Below are 15,074 nucleotides of genomic sequence, written 5' to 3' on the forward strand. Positions count from 1 at the left end.
TATACGTTTTTAAACTTTTATTGTTTTTTGTTTGCATGTATGTCTGTGTGCCATGTGTACAAATAATTCCCAAGGGGACAGGATGAAGGTGTCAGGTCTCCTAGAACTGGAATTAAGACAATTGTGAGCCACCATATGAAGCTAAGAACGGAACCTAGGTCTTCTGGTTCAGTGGAGCTGAGCCATCTCCCCAGCCCCAAGGCTTGTTGATGTTTTGTGAGACTGATGTCTCTTTATATCTATTTTACATTTGGCATCAGTGTTACATTTGCTTCACAAGAAGAAGTTATTCTTTTCTATATTTTGGAACATCACATGAGAGGTTATCTGGCTTTAAAAGCTAGGTGGTTTCCTCCTGAAACTATGCTACAGGGCATGAACTCATTACAGAAATCTGCATGTACACATCATAAACAGCTCACCAGGCACATACTCCTGATGGTTTGCTCATTCTGAGTTAAGCCCCAAGCCCAGGTGGCACCCGGAGGAAGGGACACAGGATACCACCTGCAGACACTAACAACTCAAGCATCCTTGGGAGTGTCCAAACAAGTACTCCAAGAAACACTAACGAGGGAGCAATGCAGACGTTAAGGAGACATAGACACCACAGATGCCAGGGACAGGACTGACCACCTGGCCACAGGAGGGAGGTTAAGTCCTGGAATGTCCACTTCCTCTGTATGTAGGCTGCTGGCTGGAGGTAAGACACAATATGGTTTATTCGTCTTAGGATGTGAACCTGCTGTAGTCTCAGATTGCCCACCACCTGGCTAGAACATAACTAAAGGATTCAACTTGTCTCTGCCTTTGTGAAAACAGACAGTACAAGCTGTCGTTTGGGTTACAAAGCCACCAGGTACTTTCTGGAAATCATTTTCTAGTAAGTTTCTTTTGTGGAAATGTATTTGATGCACTTCAACTACAATTGGCATCAATAAATTCTGTTTCTGAGAAATTCCAACCATACATACATTCTACCAAGCTTTTAGTGTTGTAAGAATAACGTGGTTTTTTGTTGTTGTTTTTTTTTTTTGCATCTATTTACATACTTTTTTTTGAAACACTGTCTCTCTACATAGACCTGGCTAATATAGAACCCACTTTGTAGATCAGGTTCACCTTAGTGGTTCTCCTGTTATCCTGAGTATTAGGATTAAGGGTCTGGCCCACCAAGCACAGCCTGTATTTGCGTACTTTCTTGGGTAAACTAGAGCATTGTTTGTTTTTTAGAATTAACATTTATTAATTCCACCATTTATCTTACACTTTGTGATGTAAGATATTTTCAAGAGGTTTCAACACTTGAAATTACCTCAAGTATGAAAGTGTTCTTTTCTTTGTTAAAAAGACTTTTCTGGGGAAAACCACAATCTGGCTTTTTGGAATTCAAAAGAGTGAGGAAAATTCAGTTTCAGATACCTATGTAAATAAGAAAACAATCTTTTAAAGTGAAAAATGGAAGAAAACAAAAGCCTCAAAGCTGCCAAGCTGGCTGCTTGAGGACTTCTCTAAACTAGGTGATGGATTTGGGCTGCTGAGATCCCATGATTCTTCCGAAGTCCATGGCAATCTCCCCAGGTGCTATCACTCCAGACAAGAGGTGCTCCACGTGGATCTCTGAGAATACTCCACTAGCATCACTCTCTCATGCAGCAGGACGGACAGCATTCAGACACTCTTGTTAGATTTAATTCATATTGAATAATTATATATTAATATATTTAATATTAAACTGCACAATCCTGAGATAACCTGAATATAGGTACCAAAGTTACATAAAAATTCAGCTAAAATGAAATATACAAGAGCCAATATACAAGAGCCAATATGATAATTTCAGCAATTAAGAGTCATTTAATGTATTTACAAAATCTTCATAGTCCCATCTTAGAGAACAGTGTTTCTCAAAATTCATGTGTAGTAAGTGCTAAAAACTATAAAAGTGAATATCTTAAAAATGGTCATCAATCAAATTTCATATAAAATTTTAATGTCTATATTTGAATCATATAAACATACACCTAAATATAGAGCTTTTAACCAAAATTCCATCATTTCATTATTACAAAGTCCAGCAATAAATCAGAAATTCTGCCCTAAAAATAGGGTCTTGAAATCACGCGCCTATATTTATCACAAAGCCAAGTCCTTGTCTTATTCATCATCAGCCTCGTCTTCGTCCGCTGCGGCGTAGATGGCTTGGTTCCTCCTTTTTATCCTCTTTCTTTGTTCAGGTTCGTGTTCATTACTCAGCCTTTTCAGAGGAAACTCAGCTAAGTCTTTTTCGTCCCCAGACCCTACAGTTTCACCAGATTTTCCCTCTCCACTAGCTGGAGAACGGGACGCATCGTCAGAAGACACAAACATGGAACTTGGTAAGTTCCTGACATCAGAAAAGCTTGTGGAGAGGTCAGAAGCTTGATCGGAAGAACGGTCCACGGAAGGTGTATTCATATCACTATGAGCACTTACCCCTTCCTCCTCCTCCTCCTCCTCCTCCAACATTATTTCATCTGGATTAATGGAGGAGAGGGCAGATGTGTCCGTGTTGTATTCACTCCGATCCTCTTCCGAGCCATCAGTCCCCAGATCACCCTGCTGTTCATGTTCACCACACACATGATGCTCCTCCTTGGCCTTCTGAATCATGACGTTGATGTCTGTGATGCCGAGCTGGGCACAGAACTCAGTAGTCTGCGGGTTGATCCGGTGAACCAGCTGCACTTGTGTCTGCGGCTTACTAGGGTCATAACATGCAGCAGTCATGCTGAAGTTACAGGGGACTTTCGGGTCGTGGTTCAATTTTTCCATTACTTCTTTCATAGCTTCTTCGGTTGCACTATAATCCCACCTGTAACAACAGGAGCAATTGGTTAATACAAGTTATCACCTTCAAACAGTAAGTAATGAAACTTAAGTACAGACTCCAGATACAAGGATTAAAAAAGAAACGTTAAAAATTCTAAATAAAAGCCCAGCAGTGGTGGCATAGGTCTTTAATCCCAACACTCGGGCAGCAGAGGCAGGTGGATTTCTGAGTTTGAGAACAGCCTGGTCTACAGAGTAAATTCTAGGAAAGCCAAGGCTTCATAGAGAAACCCTGTCTAGAAAAACAAAAGTTCTACATAAGAGCTACAAAGAAAGCTCAGTGTCTAAGAACACAGGCTACTTTCCCAGAGGTCCAGGGTTCAATTCCCAGCATCTGCATGTCAGTTCATAGCCATTTGTAATTCCAGTTCCAGGGAACTGACTCCCAATTCTGACCTCCACTGGTGCTGGGCATATGCGTGATGCACAGACATTAATGCAGGAAAAACACCCTTATGTATAGAATTAAAAAAAAAAAAAAAGACCCACATGGTAAAATTATAATTAACTTAGCCAAGAGTCTTTAGAAATAAAACACAATAGTCAACAGTGGGTACAAAGTTGGGGTCTCAAGGCCAGTGCATGCTAGAGCCACGGGGGGTATAAATTCCTAAATTAGGCTCAAATCAGAGACCAGAGGAACTACTGTAGCTCACACTGTGTCAGGTCATCGAGCAGGCACTTGTTAGGACGCTTGCCAGATGCTCAGAGCCCAGAACCATTGTCACCTTGGTCCCTCCTCCTTTCTGCAGACAAGCACACCCCTCAGGAACCAGAACACAACACAGATCAGAGACAAACTGTGCATGTGGTGCAGAAGGCGAGCTCCAGGGAGCACAACTACCTTGTGTGTAGACCGTTGTCTTCAGGCATATTCCACAGGCCCCCAGTCACATTGATGAGGTCATCAGTGGCCCTGAGAATAGTAAGCCATTCAACATCATACTCTAAGTACTCAGGAGCACTGGGGTCGTGGTCTATCTCTAACACCTATAGGATGAAATTGGAAATTTTAGGTAATTCATTTATGTTTAACAGTCTAATAATTTTACATCAATTTAAGTTTAAAATGTTAACGTAAGCAATATCAAAGAATTCTCAGAAAACATATTATTATAAATAGCACAAATAAATTTGGAAGTAAAAACTAGCTCTTTAAAAATCACTGGAGGAGTAAAACTTTTGTAAAACAACTCATTTTGCTCTTACCTGAAGGAAGTCTCTGTGTGGCAAGCACTTGTCCAAAGCTAAAAACTTGGTTTCCTTGCCTGTTTGTTCTTTATCTGTGGCCTAGATGATACAAACCACGATTTAAGAATGTTAGAATATCACAAGTAATCCATACAATGAATAGAGAAGAAATAACATTTCTTATACATGCTCCCAATTCTATGTTAAAAGAATGACTACCAAGTAAGTAAGTAAGTAAGTAAGTAAGTAAGTAAATAAATGAGGAAGAAGAGAAAAGAAAAGGGGAAGGCAGTCTACAAACACTTGGGCAATGATGCACAAAGCATTAATTACTGTTGGCTCCCATTTCTTCCAAAATTCAAAACAAACACTGACGCGATGATGATGATGATGACGACAGTGATGATGTCAAACACTGACACGCATTACATGCGTGATTCACACAAACAAATGAAAGAAGCTAGCTCCTAAAAACATGCACTTTATAATTCTTTTTACATGAATTATTCAGAAGAAACACAACTCAAACCAGTGATTGTCTATAGCTAAGGATGCAAAGTTGATTATAAAACAGATTCTGTGGCGTGATAGACACAGTGTCTGTGAGCTAGATGGTGGCGCATGCCCTTAATTCCAACACTCCAGGGGAAGAAGCAGGAGGATCTCTGTGAGTTAGAGACCAGGCTGGTCTACAGAGTGAGTTCTAAGACAGCTAGAGCTACAGAGAAAAACCCTGTCTCAAAAAAAAAAAAAAAAAAAAAAAAAAAAAAAAAGCCAAAAAACCATCCCCACCAAGGGGCTGGAGAGATGGCTCAGTGGTTAAGAATACTGACTGCTCTTCTAGAGGCCCTGAGTTCAATTCCCATCAACTACAATGATGGCTCACACCTATCTGTAATGGGATCTGATGCCCTCTTCTGGTTTGTCTGAGTTAATTGACAGTGCACGCACATTCATAAAATAAGCTTAAAAAAATTAACAACAACAAAATAAAACAAAAAAAGGCTGAACTGTGGTATTCATATTCATACAACTCTAGAATGTTTACTTAAAATTACTGAATTATATATTTAAGAAGTGTTAATCTTGATATGTAAATTGTACCCCAATAAAACTATTTTTCTCAAAAGTGAATCAACAAAAGGAGATAGGGAGAGAGCCCAAGAATGAAGGCCACAACAAGCAGGACAACAGTGACTGACTGAGAACAGGACAGGACAAGCCGGGAAAAGACCAGGGTCAGTCCTGCAGCGGTGACTGACGCGCTGCTAACACGAGGCACCGAGACTATGGGAAGAAGATCTGACAAGACAGTTCTGAGAAAAAGTGACTTTGGGGTGGGTGAAAGGGTTAACAGAATACTGTCAAGTTAAAGGAGGCTGATGAGCCAATACCAAGGACTCAAGCTCCCAGCATTCAGAGGCAGAGGCAGCCAGATCAGGGATTAAGGCCAGCCTAGTCTACACAGTGAGACCCCCCCCCCACTGTCTTATTAAAAAAACAAAACAAAAACCCCAAAACTCAGGAGTGCCACGAGCCCTTAAGGAGTAAAACCAAGCAGGCGGCTGTGGAAAGGAGAGCAGTGTCTACATGTGTGCGTGGACATCATGAAGCAAGCATGATCACCGAGAGGCCCCGGACGAAGTGAAGGTGTGACTTCCCTCTTCTGGAAGCACACACACACAAAGGGCTTCGGGAGTATCTTCACATACAAACTATCTCAGGCATGTTGTTAAAGTAGAAAAGAAGTTTGGGAAGCATTGCACATCACATTCCTTTCTAGAAAGTGCTCATTAATGTATTAAAGATGCTGAGAAATTCTATAGAAGACATCAAGAGATTTCCAACTGTTAACCCTGCATTTTCTAAATGGTTTCCCAAAAACCCTCTGGTTGTCATCCTGTATTCCCCATTCTCACCAAACCCCTATTTCTCTGCTTCTAGTCTCTCTAGAATCTGCTTCATCCTCTGTGTTCTTTGCTTTGGTTAGAAACTCCTGCTTTGCTAAGCAGCACCGTGTCTCTGATTTGCCATCACTCCAACCCACAGAAACCTGCCAATTCATCTTTCTATAACCATCACCTGGCTCTATCAGTCTCCAACTTTCCCATCATCTAGAGTTTTAAACCAAAACGCTTGCTTTCTCCTGAAGTACCCCACAGAGAAACCATCTAAAACATACAGGGTTAGTACTTGGAGATTTCTGCTTCTGGAGACCTTCTCAGGTCTAATGGCCCAATGGGCACTGTCTTTATGGATGTGACACACAGTGCTTCCCAAAGCTACTAGACTAAAACCTTCTTTGTATTGGAGGTATAATGGTCCTGAAACACAGTTTTATTTGAAAATATCCCTAAGCCCTCCTCCTTTTAAATTTATTTACACATTTTTTTAATGTAGGAATGCTCTGTCTGCATATACAACTACATGCCAGGAGAGGGCATCAGATCCTTTAGCAATGGTCATGAGCCACTATGTGGTTGCTGATAATTGAATTGAGGACCTCTAGAAGGACAGCCAGTGTTCTTACCCACTGAGCCTTCTCTCCAGCCCCCTAAGGCCCTTTCTAATGTGAACTTACTCTAGAAGGAATAAATGCCCAGGCTCTGCTCAGAAGCATGCTGGTTCTCTTCCAGCTGAATCTGTCTCTACACCTCAGGAGCAGGAGCTAGTACTCCAAGTGCACTGTGCTCTGGGACCTTTACGTCTTCAAACACATTGGTCCCTCTATTAAAACACTCACAGACTCTATTTCCCCCTGACACTTTAGATTCAGCTCAGCAACGCAGTTCTTGGGAAACTTTCCCTCCCCAAAACTAGACCCACCCCAGCCTACCAATTTGAGTCAGGCATCCTCAAACACCTCAGCCCTTTTCTCCCACACCCACCCTGCGTGCAATTGCTTGCTTGTTTCTTCCCCACACTGAGTTCCGAGGGAGCAACTCCTAAGAGGTGAACTGAGTCTTTCTCTGGTTTTACCACGGTCCCCATGGTCCCTAGGTCCTGGCTGTCCTGTTAGCATTTATTCAGGCTAAGAGGGTGGTTTCTGTCCTACCTGATGCTGCATCAAGGCTGCAAATTTCACATGAAGGTGCGCCGAGAACCAGTATGCAGGCTGCAGGTGCTCCAGCAGCTCCGAGGCAGCGGGACTCCCTAGTGTGCTATTTTCCACTTCTTGACGGAAAAAAGATTTGGTCTTAAGAAGCTGCTTCTTATTTCCGTAATGATATATATTTCTTGGCCAATCATGAGATAAGAATATATGTATCGGCTGCTTTAACTTTAAGAACAGAAACACAGAAAGACATTTTTTAGAAAGAAGAGTAAACAAAAGCAACTCCCTCCCCAACCATGCACCCCTCTTCTTGACTAATGATCTTGCTTTCTGTGTTAATTCGTCCTAAAAACACTTTAAGGAAATAACAAAAACGCTAAGCTCCTCATTCACCTAGACAAGGAGAGGCAGCGTTTTCTGTGCCTCAGAAATGATCCTAAGCAAAGGCAGGGTGGCAGAGACATCTTTATTAGTCTGCCAACCAGCCGAGGCCTGCTATGCCAGACTCCTAAAATGCATTATAGCCATAGTTTCTTTTCCCTGATAAAGTAATTATAATTTTGAGATCTAGAGAAAACAGATTTAATAAAATTTCCAACATAATTAACACAGTAAATCCAAAGACTTAACAGGAACAAACTGGGAGGGACGGGAGTGCAGCTGTGTGGCCGAATGCTTTCCTCGCCAGTCTTGGGTGTGGACCCCTAGACTGCCATCTTTTTCCCAAAGGCATCATATAGTATCAACTAAAAATTCTCCCTTTGCTACATTATTGAATACATAAAGGGGCTTGTAGGAAAAACACAAAATGTGCACCTCACTTAATTACTCTTTAACCCAATCAAGTAATGTGAGACAAGGACTTGGGAAACTAGATTGAAACAGTAACCACTTAAGATAATACATAATGGAGCTCAGGTACAACAGTCCCCAAGTGGAGGATAAGAGTTCAAGGTGATGGCTCTGAACTGCAGAGGCACTCTGTCGGAAAGTAGCATCCAGTTGGCTCTTAAGCAGGATGTAGACTAGTGAACAAAGGTATCCAAAAGAACAGTACCAACCGACCATAAACAAGGCCTGTGAGGGGGTTGGGGGGAGGCCTGTGAGCACCTACACCCTGCAGCCCTGGGACAGTGCAAGGCCCAAGGACTGAGACAGGCTCTGCTATAGACTATCAGGGAGGTCCTGGCAGGTTCCTTGTCTGGCTACATCTTGACTTAGCATTCTTCGTGTTTTTTTCTTTTTATTTTATATGTATTGGTGTTTTACCTAAGTATGCCTATATGAGAGTGTCAGATCCCTGGGAATGGAGTTATAGGCAGTGGTGAGCTGCCAGGGAGGTGCGGGGAATTAAACCCAGCTCCTCTGGAAGAGCAGCCGGTGATCTTAACCACTGAGCCATTCTTAAAGAGGGAAAACAGAGTGAGAGCTACCTTACAGAACATGAATGAGATTCTATGAAATGCCATGTGTGAAAACTGGTCAGCTCAGTGTCCACCCTGGAGTGGATTCTCAGAAACTCAGCTTCACCTATTGTCAGTTAAGTCAGTATTTTGATACCATTTTCACAACTCGTCATATCCTGTACCATCTTTCCCATTAGTTGTTTTATATTTAATACTATTAGTTTTATCTAATACTAAAATTTAGTAGTATAAAATTTTGTTTTATCTTTTTGTCTTCTGACATTAGGTTCTACTTTGCAGCCCAAGCTGACCTCAAACTCAGAACCTTCTTGCCTCAGCCTGCTGAGTGATGGGTGAGGTGTGTCCCAGCACACTCGGCTCAAATATTTACTTCAAAATGCCACTTTATGGGCTGGAGAGATGGCTAAGCCGTTAAGAGCACTGACTGCTCTTCTAGAAGGCCTGAGTTAAATTCCCAGCAACCACATGGTGGCTCACAACCATCTGTAATGGGATCTGATGCGCTCTTCCGGTGTGTCTGAAGAGAGCAAGTGTTCTCACATACATAAAACAAATGAATCTTTAAAAAATATATATCATTTTACTTCAGAATCTACTCTTTATTCTTAAACAAAGTATAATATATGCAACCACAAACCAAAATACAACTGCTTGCTACAATTAAGTGTTAACCATTAAAAATTAGAATCTGAGCTGGAGAGGTGGCTCAGTGGTTAAGAGCACTGGCTGCTCTTCTAAAGGTCCTGAGTTCAATTCACAGCAACTACATGGTGGCTCACAACTATCTGTAATGGGATTAGACACCCTCTTTTGGTGTGTCTGAAGACAGCAACAATGTACTCACATACATAAAATAAGTAAATCTTTAAACTGTGAACCTCCTAAAAACTATCCAAATTAAATTTTAGAAACACTAAAGTGGTAGTCTCAAATATTTCAAGCCAATATAATTAAACACAATTTACAAACTTAAAGTTGTAAAATTAAATCTATTTCAAGTCACTGTTATATACTTTTTACATACCTGTTTTAATTTGTAGACCTCTATATTTCTCACATGATATATACTCCTTATGGTTGATGAATTATAAGGAGGGCACTCGAAATGACCTTAAATTGAAGAGAAATCAACTGTATTAGCACTGTCTTTCCAACTTAACATTCACATGGACCACGTAACAAAGAGGCCGTGTTTGGAGTCCATGCCAACAGTTTGGCACCAGGCAGAGCAGAGGGGATAGGAGGACGACACAGACTTTCAATTAACAGCTACATTAAATATATGTTTTAACTGTCAACTTAACTCATGAAATCTGTGAAATCTAAGCATGTAAGCCTTACCAAATCACTTAGATGTGGTGGAATGAAAGGTAACTGTGGTGGGTCTAAACAACAAAATGCTATCTACAAATGAGCAGATTACAGATAACAGATAATGACATGGATTTCAAAAACATGTTTAAGCAGGAAGTAAGCTGCAAGCGATGAGATACATTTATACAAAGTGCAAAACACACTGTTCAACACATCCTGTGCATTCAGCAGTGACGTGAAATAATCAAGGGAATGATAAACACCAAACTGGAAGAAGAGTAATACAACAGTCGAGTCAATGAACTTCAACTACACCTAGCCTGTTCTATTTCTTTTTTTTTTTTTTTCCCAAGACAGGGTTTCTCTGTGTAGCCCTGGCTGTCCTGGAACTCACTCTATAGACCAGGCTGGCCTCGAACTCAGAAATCCGCCTGCCTCTGCCTCCCAGAGTGCTAGGATTACAGGCGTGCACCACTAGCTCCCGGCACCTGTTCTATTTCTTAAAAATCAAAATTAAAATGGCAAATCCTGAAAAATACTGATAAAACCAGATCATGGACACATAGATATAATAAAAAAAAATTAAGAATAATATCAATTACAGAAGAAATCTGATGAGTAAGTTAAACTATAAATTTTGGTTATTTCACTAGAGGGCATGCAAACTCTAAAATATAAAAGTAATTCTGTCAGCACAATACCTTTTCGATAGTCATGAGATTTAAATATGCCAGAGATCCCACCAATCCTTACTCCTCGGTATTTGACAACACCAGCCAAACCTGAAAAATTATGCAATTTAGTAAAATGGTATAGATAAAAGGAATCTACTAAAAGAATAAACCCTTCAGAAGCCTGAAATTCTATGGAGTCCTCAAATCATTTGTAAGTATTTGCCATTATAAGGTCATTCTTCATACATTGTTATATGCTGATGATCTACAAGGCAGAAAAGGCCTGGAGCCAATCAGACAAGAAACTAAGTGTATTCTAAAAGGATAAGGAGGCAGGATGTTAAAAGCAATTAGCACAGTGTAGTAGCTAACAGCACCCTGTGGTACCTAGCTGAACCTAGAGTAGGAGGGAGGAATTGGAGAGAAGGAAAATATCCTGTAATGGACTTACATAGCGGGAGTAAAGTTAACAGGTGTGACGTTAAAAGAAACCTGTAGTTTCTACATTTTCATTTTTGACTCAACTGACAATCACACCTTTTTTCTTTTTATCTGTTTGAGACAGGTCTTACGATGTCATGTCGTTCTGGGGGACCTGGAATTTACTACACAGACCTGTCTGGCCTCAAATTCCTAGAGATCAGCCTGCCTCTGCCTCCAGAGTACTGGAATTAAAAATATGCCTGGCCCAAATTCATCTCTTCATAATACTGAGACTGTTGAAAGATGGCAAATCAGTAATGACACAGAGAAACAAAATTCCCAACGTTAACATTTTATCACTAGAAAAACCTGTAAAGTATTCTAGAAACAATCAATTAAACAAAGAGATAAAAGGCCTACAAACTTTAAAAGATGAGAAATGTGGAAAAATTAAAGGGGCATTTCAAGTGATATCATAATTAATCCAATCCAATAAATGAGGAGTGCAGGAAATGCTACAAGGCAATCAATCTCATTGCCTACAACAAATAAAGTATATAGGAAAAAGAAAAAAGAAAGAAAAGAAATGAAGAGTCTAAGAGGCAGAGTCTTGAACACCAAATATTTGGATCCTACCTGAGCAAGTCGTTTGTAGATCTGATAACCGAGATATGCAGAGAAATGAGTATGGACAAAGCCCAAGAAAAGGACGAACTCACTTCAGTTAGGTATAAGATGGCACCAGAAGTACATGTGTCTAAAAAAACTATCACTCAGAAGCCATGTACTTAGGGGCTCAGAGGTTAAGGGCACCGATGCATTTCCGCAGGTCCTGAGTTCGATTCCCAGCACCATGTGGTGGCTCACAAGCATCTAGGATGTAATCTGATGCTCTGGTTTGCAGGACATACATGAAGTCAGAACACTGGATACATAATAAATAAATAAATCTTGGGGTGGGGAGGGGAGTCATGTACTTAAAAATATACAAATGAATAACCCAGTGTTTAGGATTTGCTTTAAGACATCCCAGTCATCTCCCACAGAAAAAGTTTAAACAATACTGAATATTTAAATATGGGAAAAGAAAAACAGAGTAATAGATGTTGAAGTTAACAAGTCGAGAAATTTATTATACTGCTTGGTATTTTCATGTATGTTTAGCATTTTCCATTATAAAGTTTAATTCAATAAGAAAAAACAAAGAGACTAGAATAAAAAAAACTTGTCATCATATTAACTATTATTTAAACCATTAGAAGAAAAATGGATGTATGCTCATGAGTGGTCATTTAATAATTAACTATTTTAAGTCAAATCTCATGATTATTTAAGTTAATGGTATTCAACAACACCACATGTCTTCTAGAAGCTGCCCAACTGGTAGAAATTCTGACAAGATCAAAAGACGTAAACACATACCTAAATAGTAAATATTTGGCGCTACCCAGCCGCCGTAGGGTAACTCTTGCAAATGGTTTGAGGCTTCGTGGTTTCCCCCAATGAAGATGGTGAGAACCGGGGCCTTTTTCTCTCCAGAGTAATACCTACAACATAACGGTAAAGTTGTCAGGAACCAAACCAACCACAGCAGAAAAAGCAAGAGGGGCAGAAGGAAAAGGCCAGGCTTAAAAAAAAAAAAAAAGAATCAAACGCCCTTAAAGAAAAAAAAAAAAATCAATGAAATGTTGAGTGTCGTGCCAACCATACATTCACTGAGATCAAGAACTCTGTGAAGTGCAAGGCTATGTAGTCTGGGCTTCTAGAACCCAGACTGGCACACAGCAGGTCACGGGGAAACTAGATCATTAAATGAACTAATCATAGTGTTCTAGCAATTCCAAAGTATCTAAGGTCCCTGGGAAGAAGAGCCAGATGTGTACGGCGAGGAGGACAGGGACATTTCCTAAGCTCCAGGTCCAACAGACACCGCGATCAGCGGCGGGGGGACCTGGAACTTCTTCACGCGAGGCCCGGCCGCGCGCCCCTCACCTGTAGAAGGTCTGCATGTGGCGGTACTTGGGCGGCACGGCCATGCAGCGCAGGTCGGCCTCGTTGCGCACCGCCTGGAAGTCGCCGCAGCACAGAAGCAGGTCCACCGGTCCCGGGCCGCGCTTCTCCGCCAGCGCCAGAGTCTCGTAGATCTTGTCCAGCTCGCCGTGACAGCAGCCGGCCACAGCCACCCGCATCGTGACGTTGGGCCGCGGAACTCCACCGCAACACCCTCGAGCACCTGCAGCCCGGGCCGAAGAGCAGAGAACACCGAAGAGGCAGCCCGCCCGGCCCGGCTCCCGCCAACATTAACAGCGCCGCCGAGCGTTCAGATTCCTTTATGTAACTTCCGGCTTCCAAATCTCGCGAGAGAGGGAGCGGGAAGGACCTGGCCAAGAGGAAACTTTTAAGCTTGTCTAATAAAAGCCCTGTCCGTCTTCGTGTTATCCTGAGTGCTACTATCTGATGGATTTAATCGTTTAAAACTAGAAAAGGAAATAAAATCTCCAAGAATAGGAATTTAATTTAGTAAAATCAAGGCAAGCAAGTGAGCAGGAGCGATTGAGCAGTTCCCTAGAGCAAACCTCTCCCCAGCAAACATAATCGCCTTAAAAAGGGACTAGAGCCGGGCAGGGGTGGCGCACGCCTTTAATCCCAGCACTTGGGAGGCAGAGATAGGTGGATTTCGAGAAACCCTGTCTCGAAAATCAAACAAACAAAAAAGGAATTAGAAAGTAAAAGGGTTTTTAATGATGACATTAAAATATAAATGCAACTTTGAAATTTACCGATTATTTTAAAACTATACCCTTCACACACCCCACACACACAATTTCTAAAACTTTTTTTTTTTTTTTGAATTTGGTTTTTTTCGACACAGGGTTTCTCTGTATATCCCTGGCTGTCCTGGAACTCAACTCTGTAGACCAGGCTGACCTCGAACTCTGAAATATGCCTGCCTCTGCCTCCCAGAGTGCTGGGATTACAGGCGTGCGCCACCACCGCCCGGATCTAAAATTATTTTTGACTAAGGGGAATGGGCATTTTCCTACCAAATTGTTTGCCTAACTATAACATAAGATGAATGAAAGCAACTAAGTATCTTGAAAACTTCTGGAGAGAAAAGGTGGCAGCGAATCAATGAAGAATGAATGGCAAAGAAGCAAAACCAGTGAAGAATAATCTAATCAAGAGAATGTGGATGTGGTACCAGGAAAGTGTTAGCCACCCCTCCAAAACCAGACAGGAGTAGATGCAAACTCATAGCAGAGTCTTCCTCAGCTGCCACTAACACTGCTTTTGGTAGAGAGAAGCCCTGGGGGGAGCAATCTGCAGGCTCAGTGGGGTGGTGGTGGTGGTTTTTTTTTTTTTTTTTTTGGTGGTGGTGGTGGTTTTTAAGCATCTAATTCAAGAGCTACCATGGCCCTTGTTGCTGGGAGTCATAAACTTAATTTCTGCTTCCCCCTGCATTGGTGGCCGTTTGGCAGCGGGTGGCCTTGTAACCTGGGGGTGCAGATCTGTTGGGGTAATAACCTGGAGAGGCTGGTCTTGTTGAGGGGGTAACTTGGAAACTAATGTTAGGTACATAGCCTGTTAGTTTGTCTGAGTTCAGACTTAGGTCGGGAGCTCTAAAATGGAATCTGAACTTAAAAAGATTTAGCCTCTCACAGAGATCTATACATTTAAACAACTAAAAAAAATCAATCAGGACAATCTAGGCCAGGCAATGGTGGCTTACACCTTTAATGCTAGCATTCTGGAAACAAGCAAGCAAACCTCTCTGAGTTCGTGGCCAGCGTGGTCTACAAAGTGAATTAGGAGAGTCAGGGCTGATGCATGGAGAAACCCTATCCCAGAAAACCAAAAATGAAAACCAACCCTATAAAAAAACTGTCCCAAAAAAGAAAAAACAATCTAATCAGGGTTATACAATTTTATAAATCTAACTCTGCTCTTTCTTTTTGTATCAGTTCTATTTGTTGCTTCCATTTTTCCTTTCATTTCCTTTTCTCTTCTCTTCTTTTCTTTTGAGACAGGATCTTTTTATGTATCTCTGACTGGCCTGGAACTATGCAGATCAGACTGGCCTGGACCTCTCAGCAGTGTGCTTGCTTTTGCAAGTTGCCC

At 41.4% G+C, this 15,074-nt stretch overlaps 1 protein-coding gene across 1 annotated transcript; it reads right to left on the reverse strand.

Annotated features, from left to right (window-relative positions):
* Positions 1-1,834: 1,834 nt before the first annotated feature.
* Positions 1,835-13,272, reverse strand: Dbr1 (debranching RNA lariats 1). The gene is made up of 8 exons (XM_052187551.1): positions 12,948-13,272; positions 12,378-12,502; positions 10,560-10,640; positions 9,569-9,654; positions 7,118-7,342; positions 4,081-4,161; positions 3,716-3,861; positions 1,835-2,854 (listed from the first exon to the last, which is right to left on the reverse strand). Exons 1-8 carry the CDS (start codon positions 13,142-13,144, stop codon positions 2,158-2,160), a joined length of 1,638 nt encoding a protein of 545 aa, XP_052043511.1. The 5' UTR covers positions 13,145-13,272; the 3' UTR covers positions 1,835-2,157.
* Positions 13,273-15,074: the final 1,802 nt, after the last annotated feature.

This window comes from Apodemus sylvaticus, chromosome 7, assembly GCF_947179515.1.
Source record: "Apodemus sylvaticus chromosome 7, mApoSyl1.1, whole genome shotgun sequence".
Classification (NCBI taxonomy): domain Eukaryota; kingdom Metazoa; phylum Chordata; class Mammalia; order Rodentia; family Muridae; genus Apodemus; species Apodemus sylvaticus.

Bases quoted from the DNA above. Each gene is read 5' to 3' on its own strand.
- Dbr1 (XM_052187551.1), bottom strand. From the start codon at position 13,144: ATGCGGGTGGCTGTGGCCGGCTGCTGTCACGGCGAGCTGGACAAGATC. The intron at 4,162-7,117 runs GTAGGACAGAAA...TGTATCATCTAG, and splicing joins CAGCCTTGATGCAGCATCAG to GCCACAGATAAAGAACAAAC. The intron at 2,855-3,715 runs GTAGTTGTGCTC...CTGTTGTTACAG, and splicing joins GACAACGGTCTACACACAAG to GTGGGATTATAGTGCAACCG.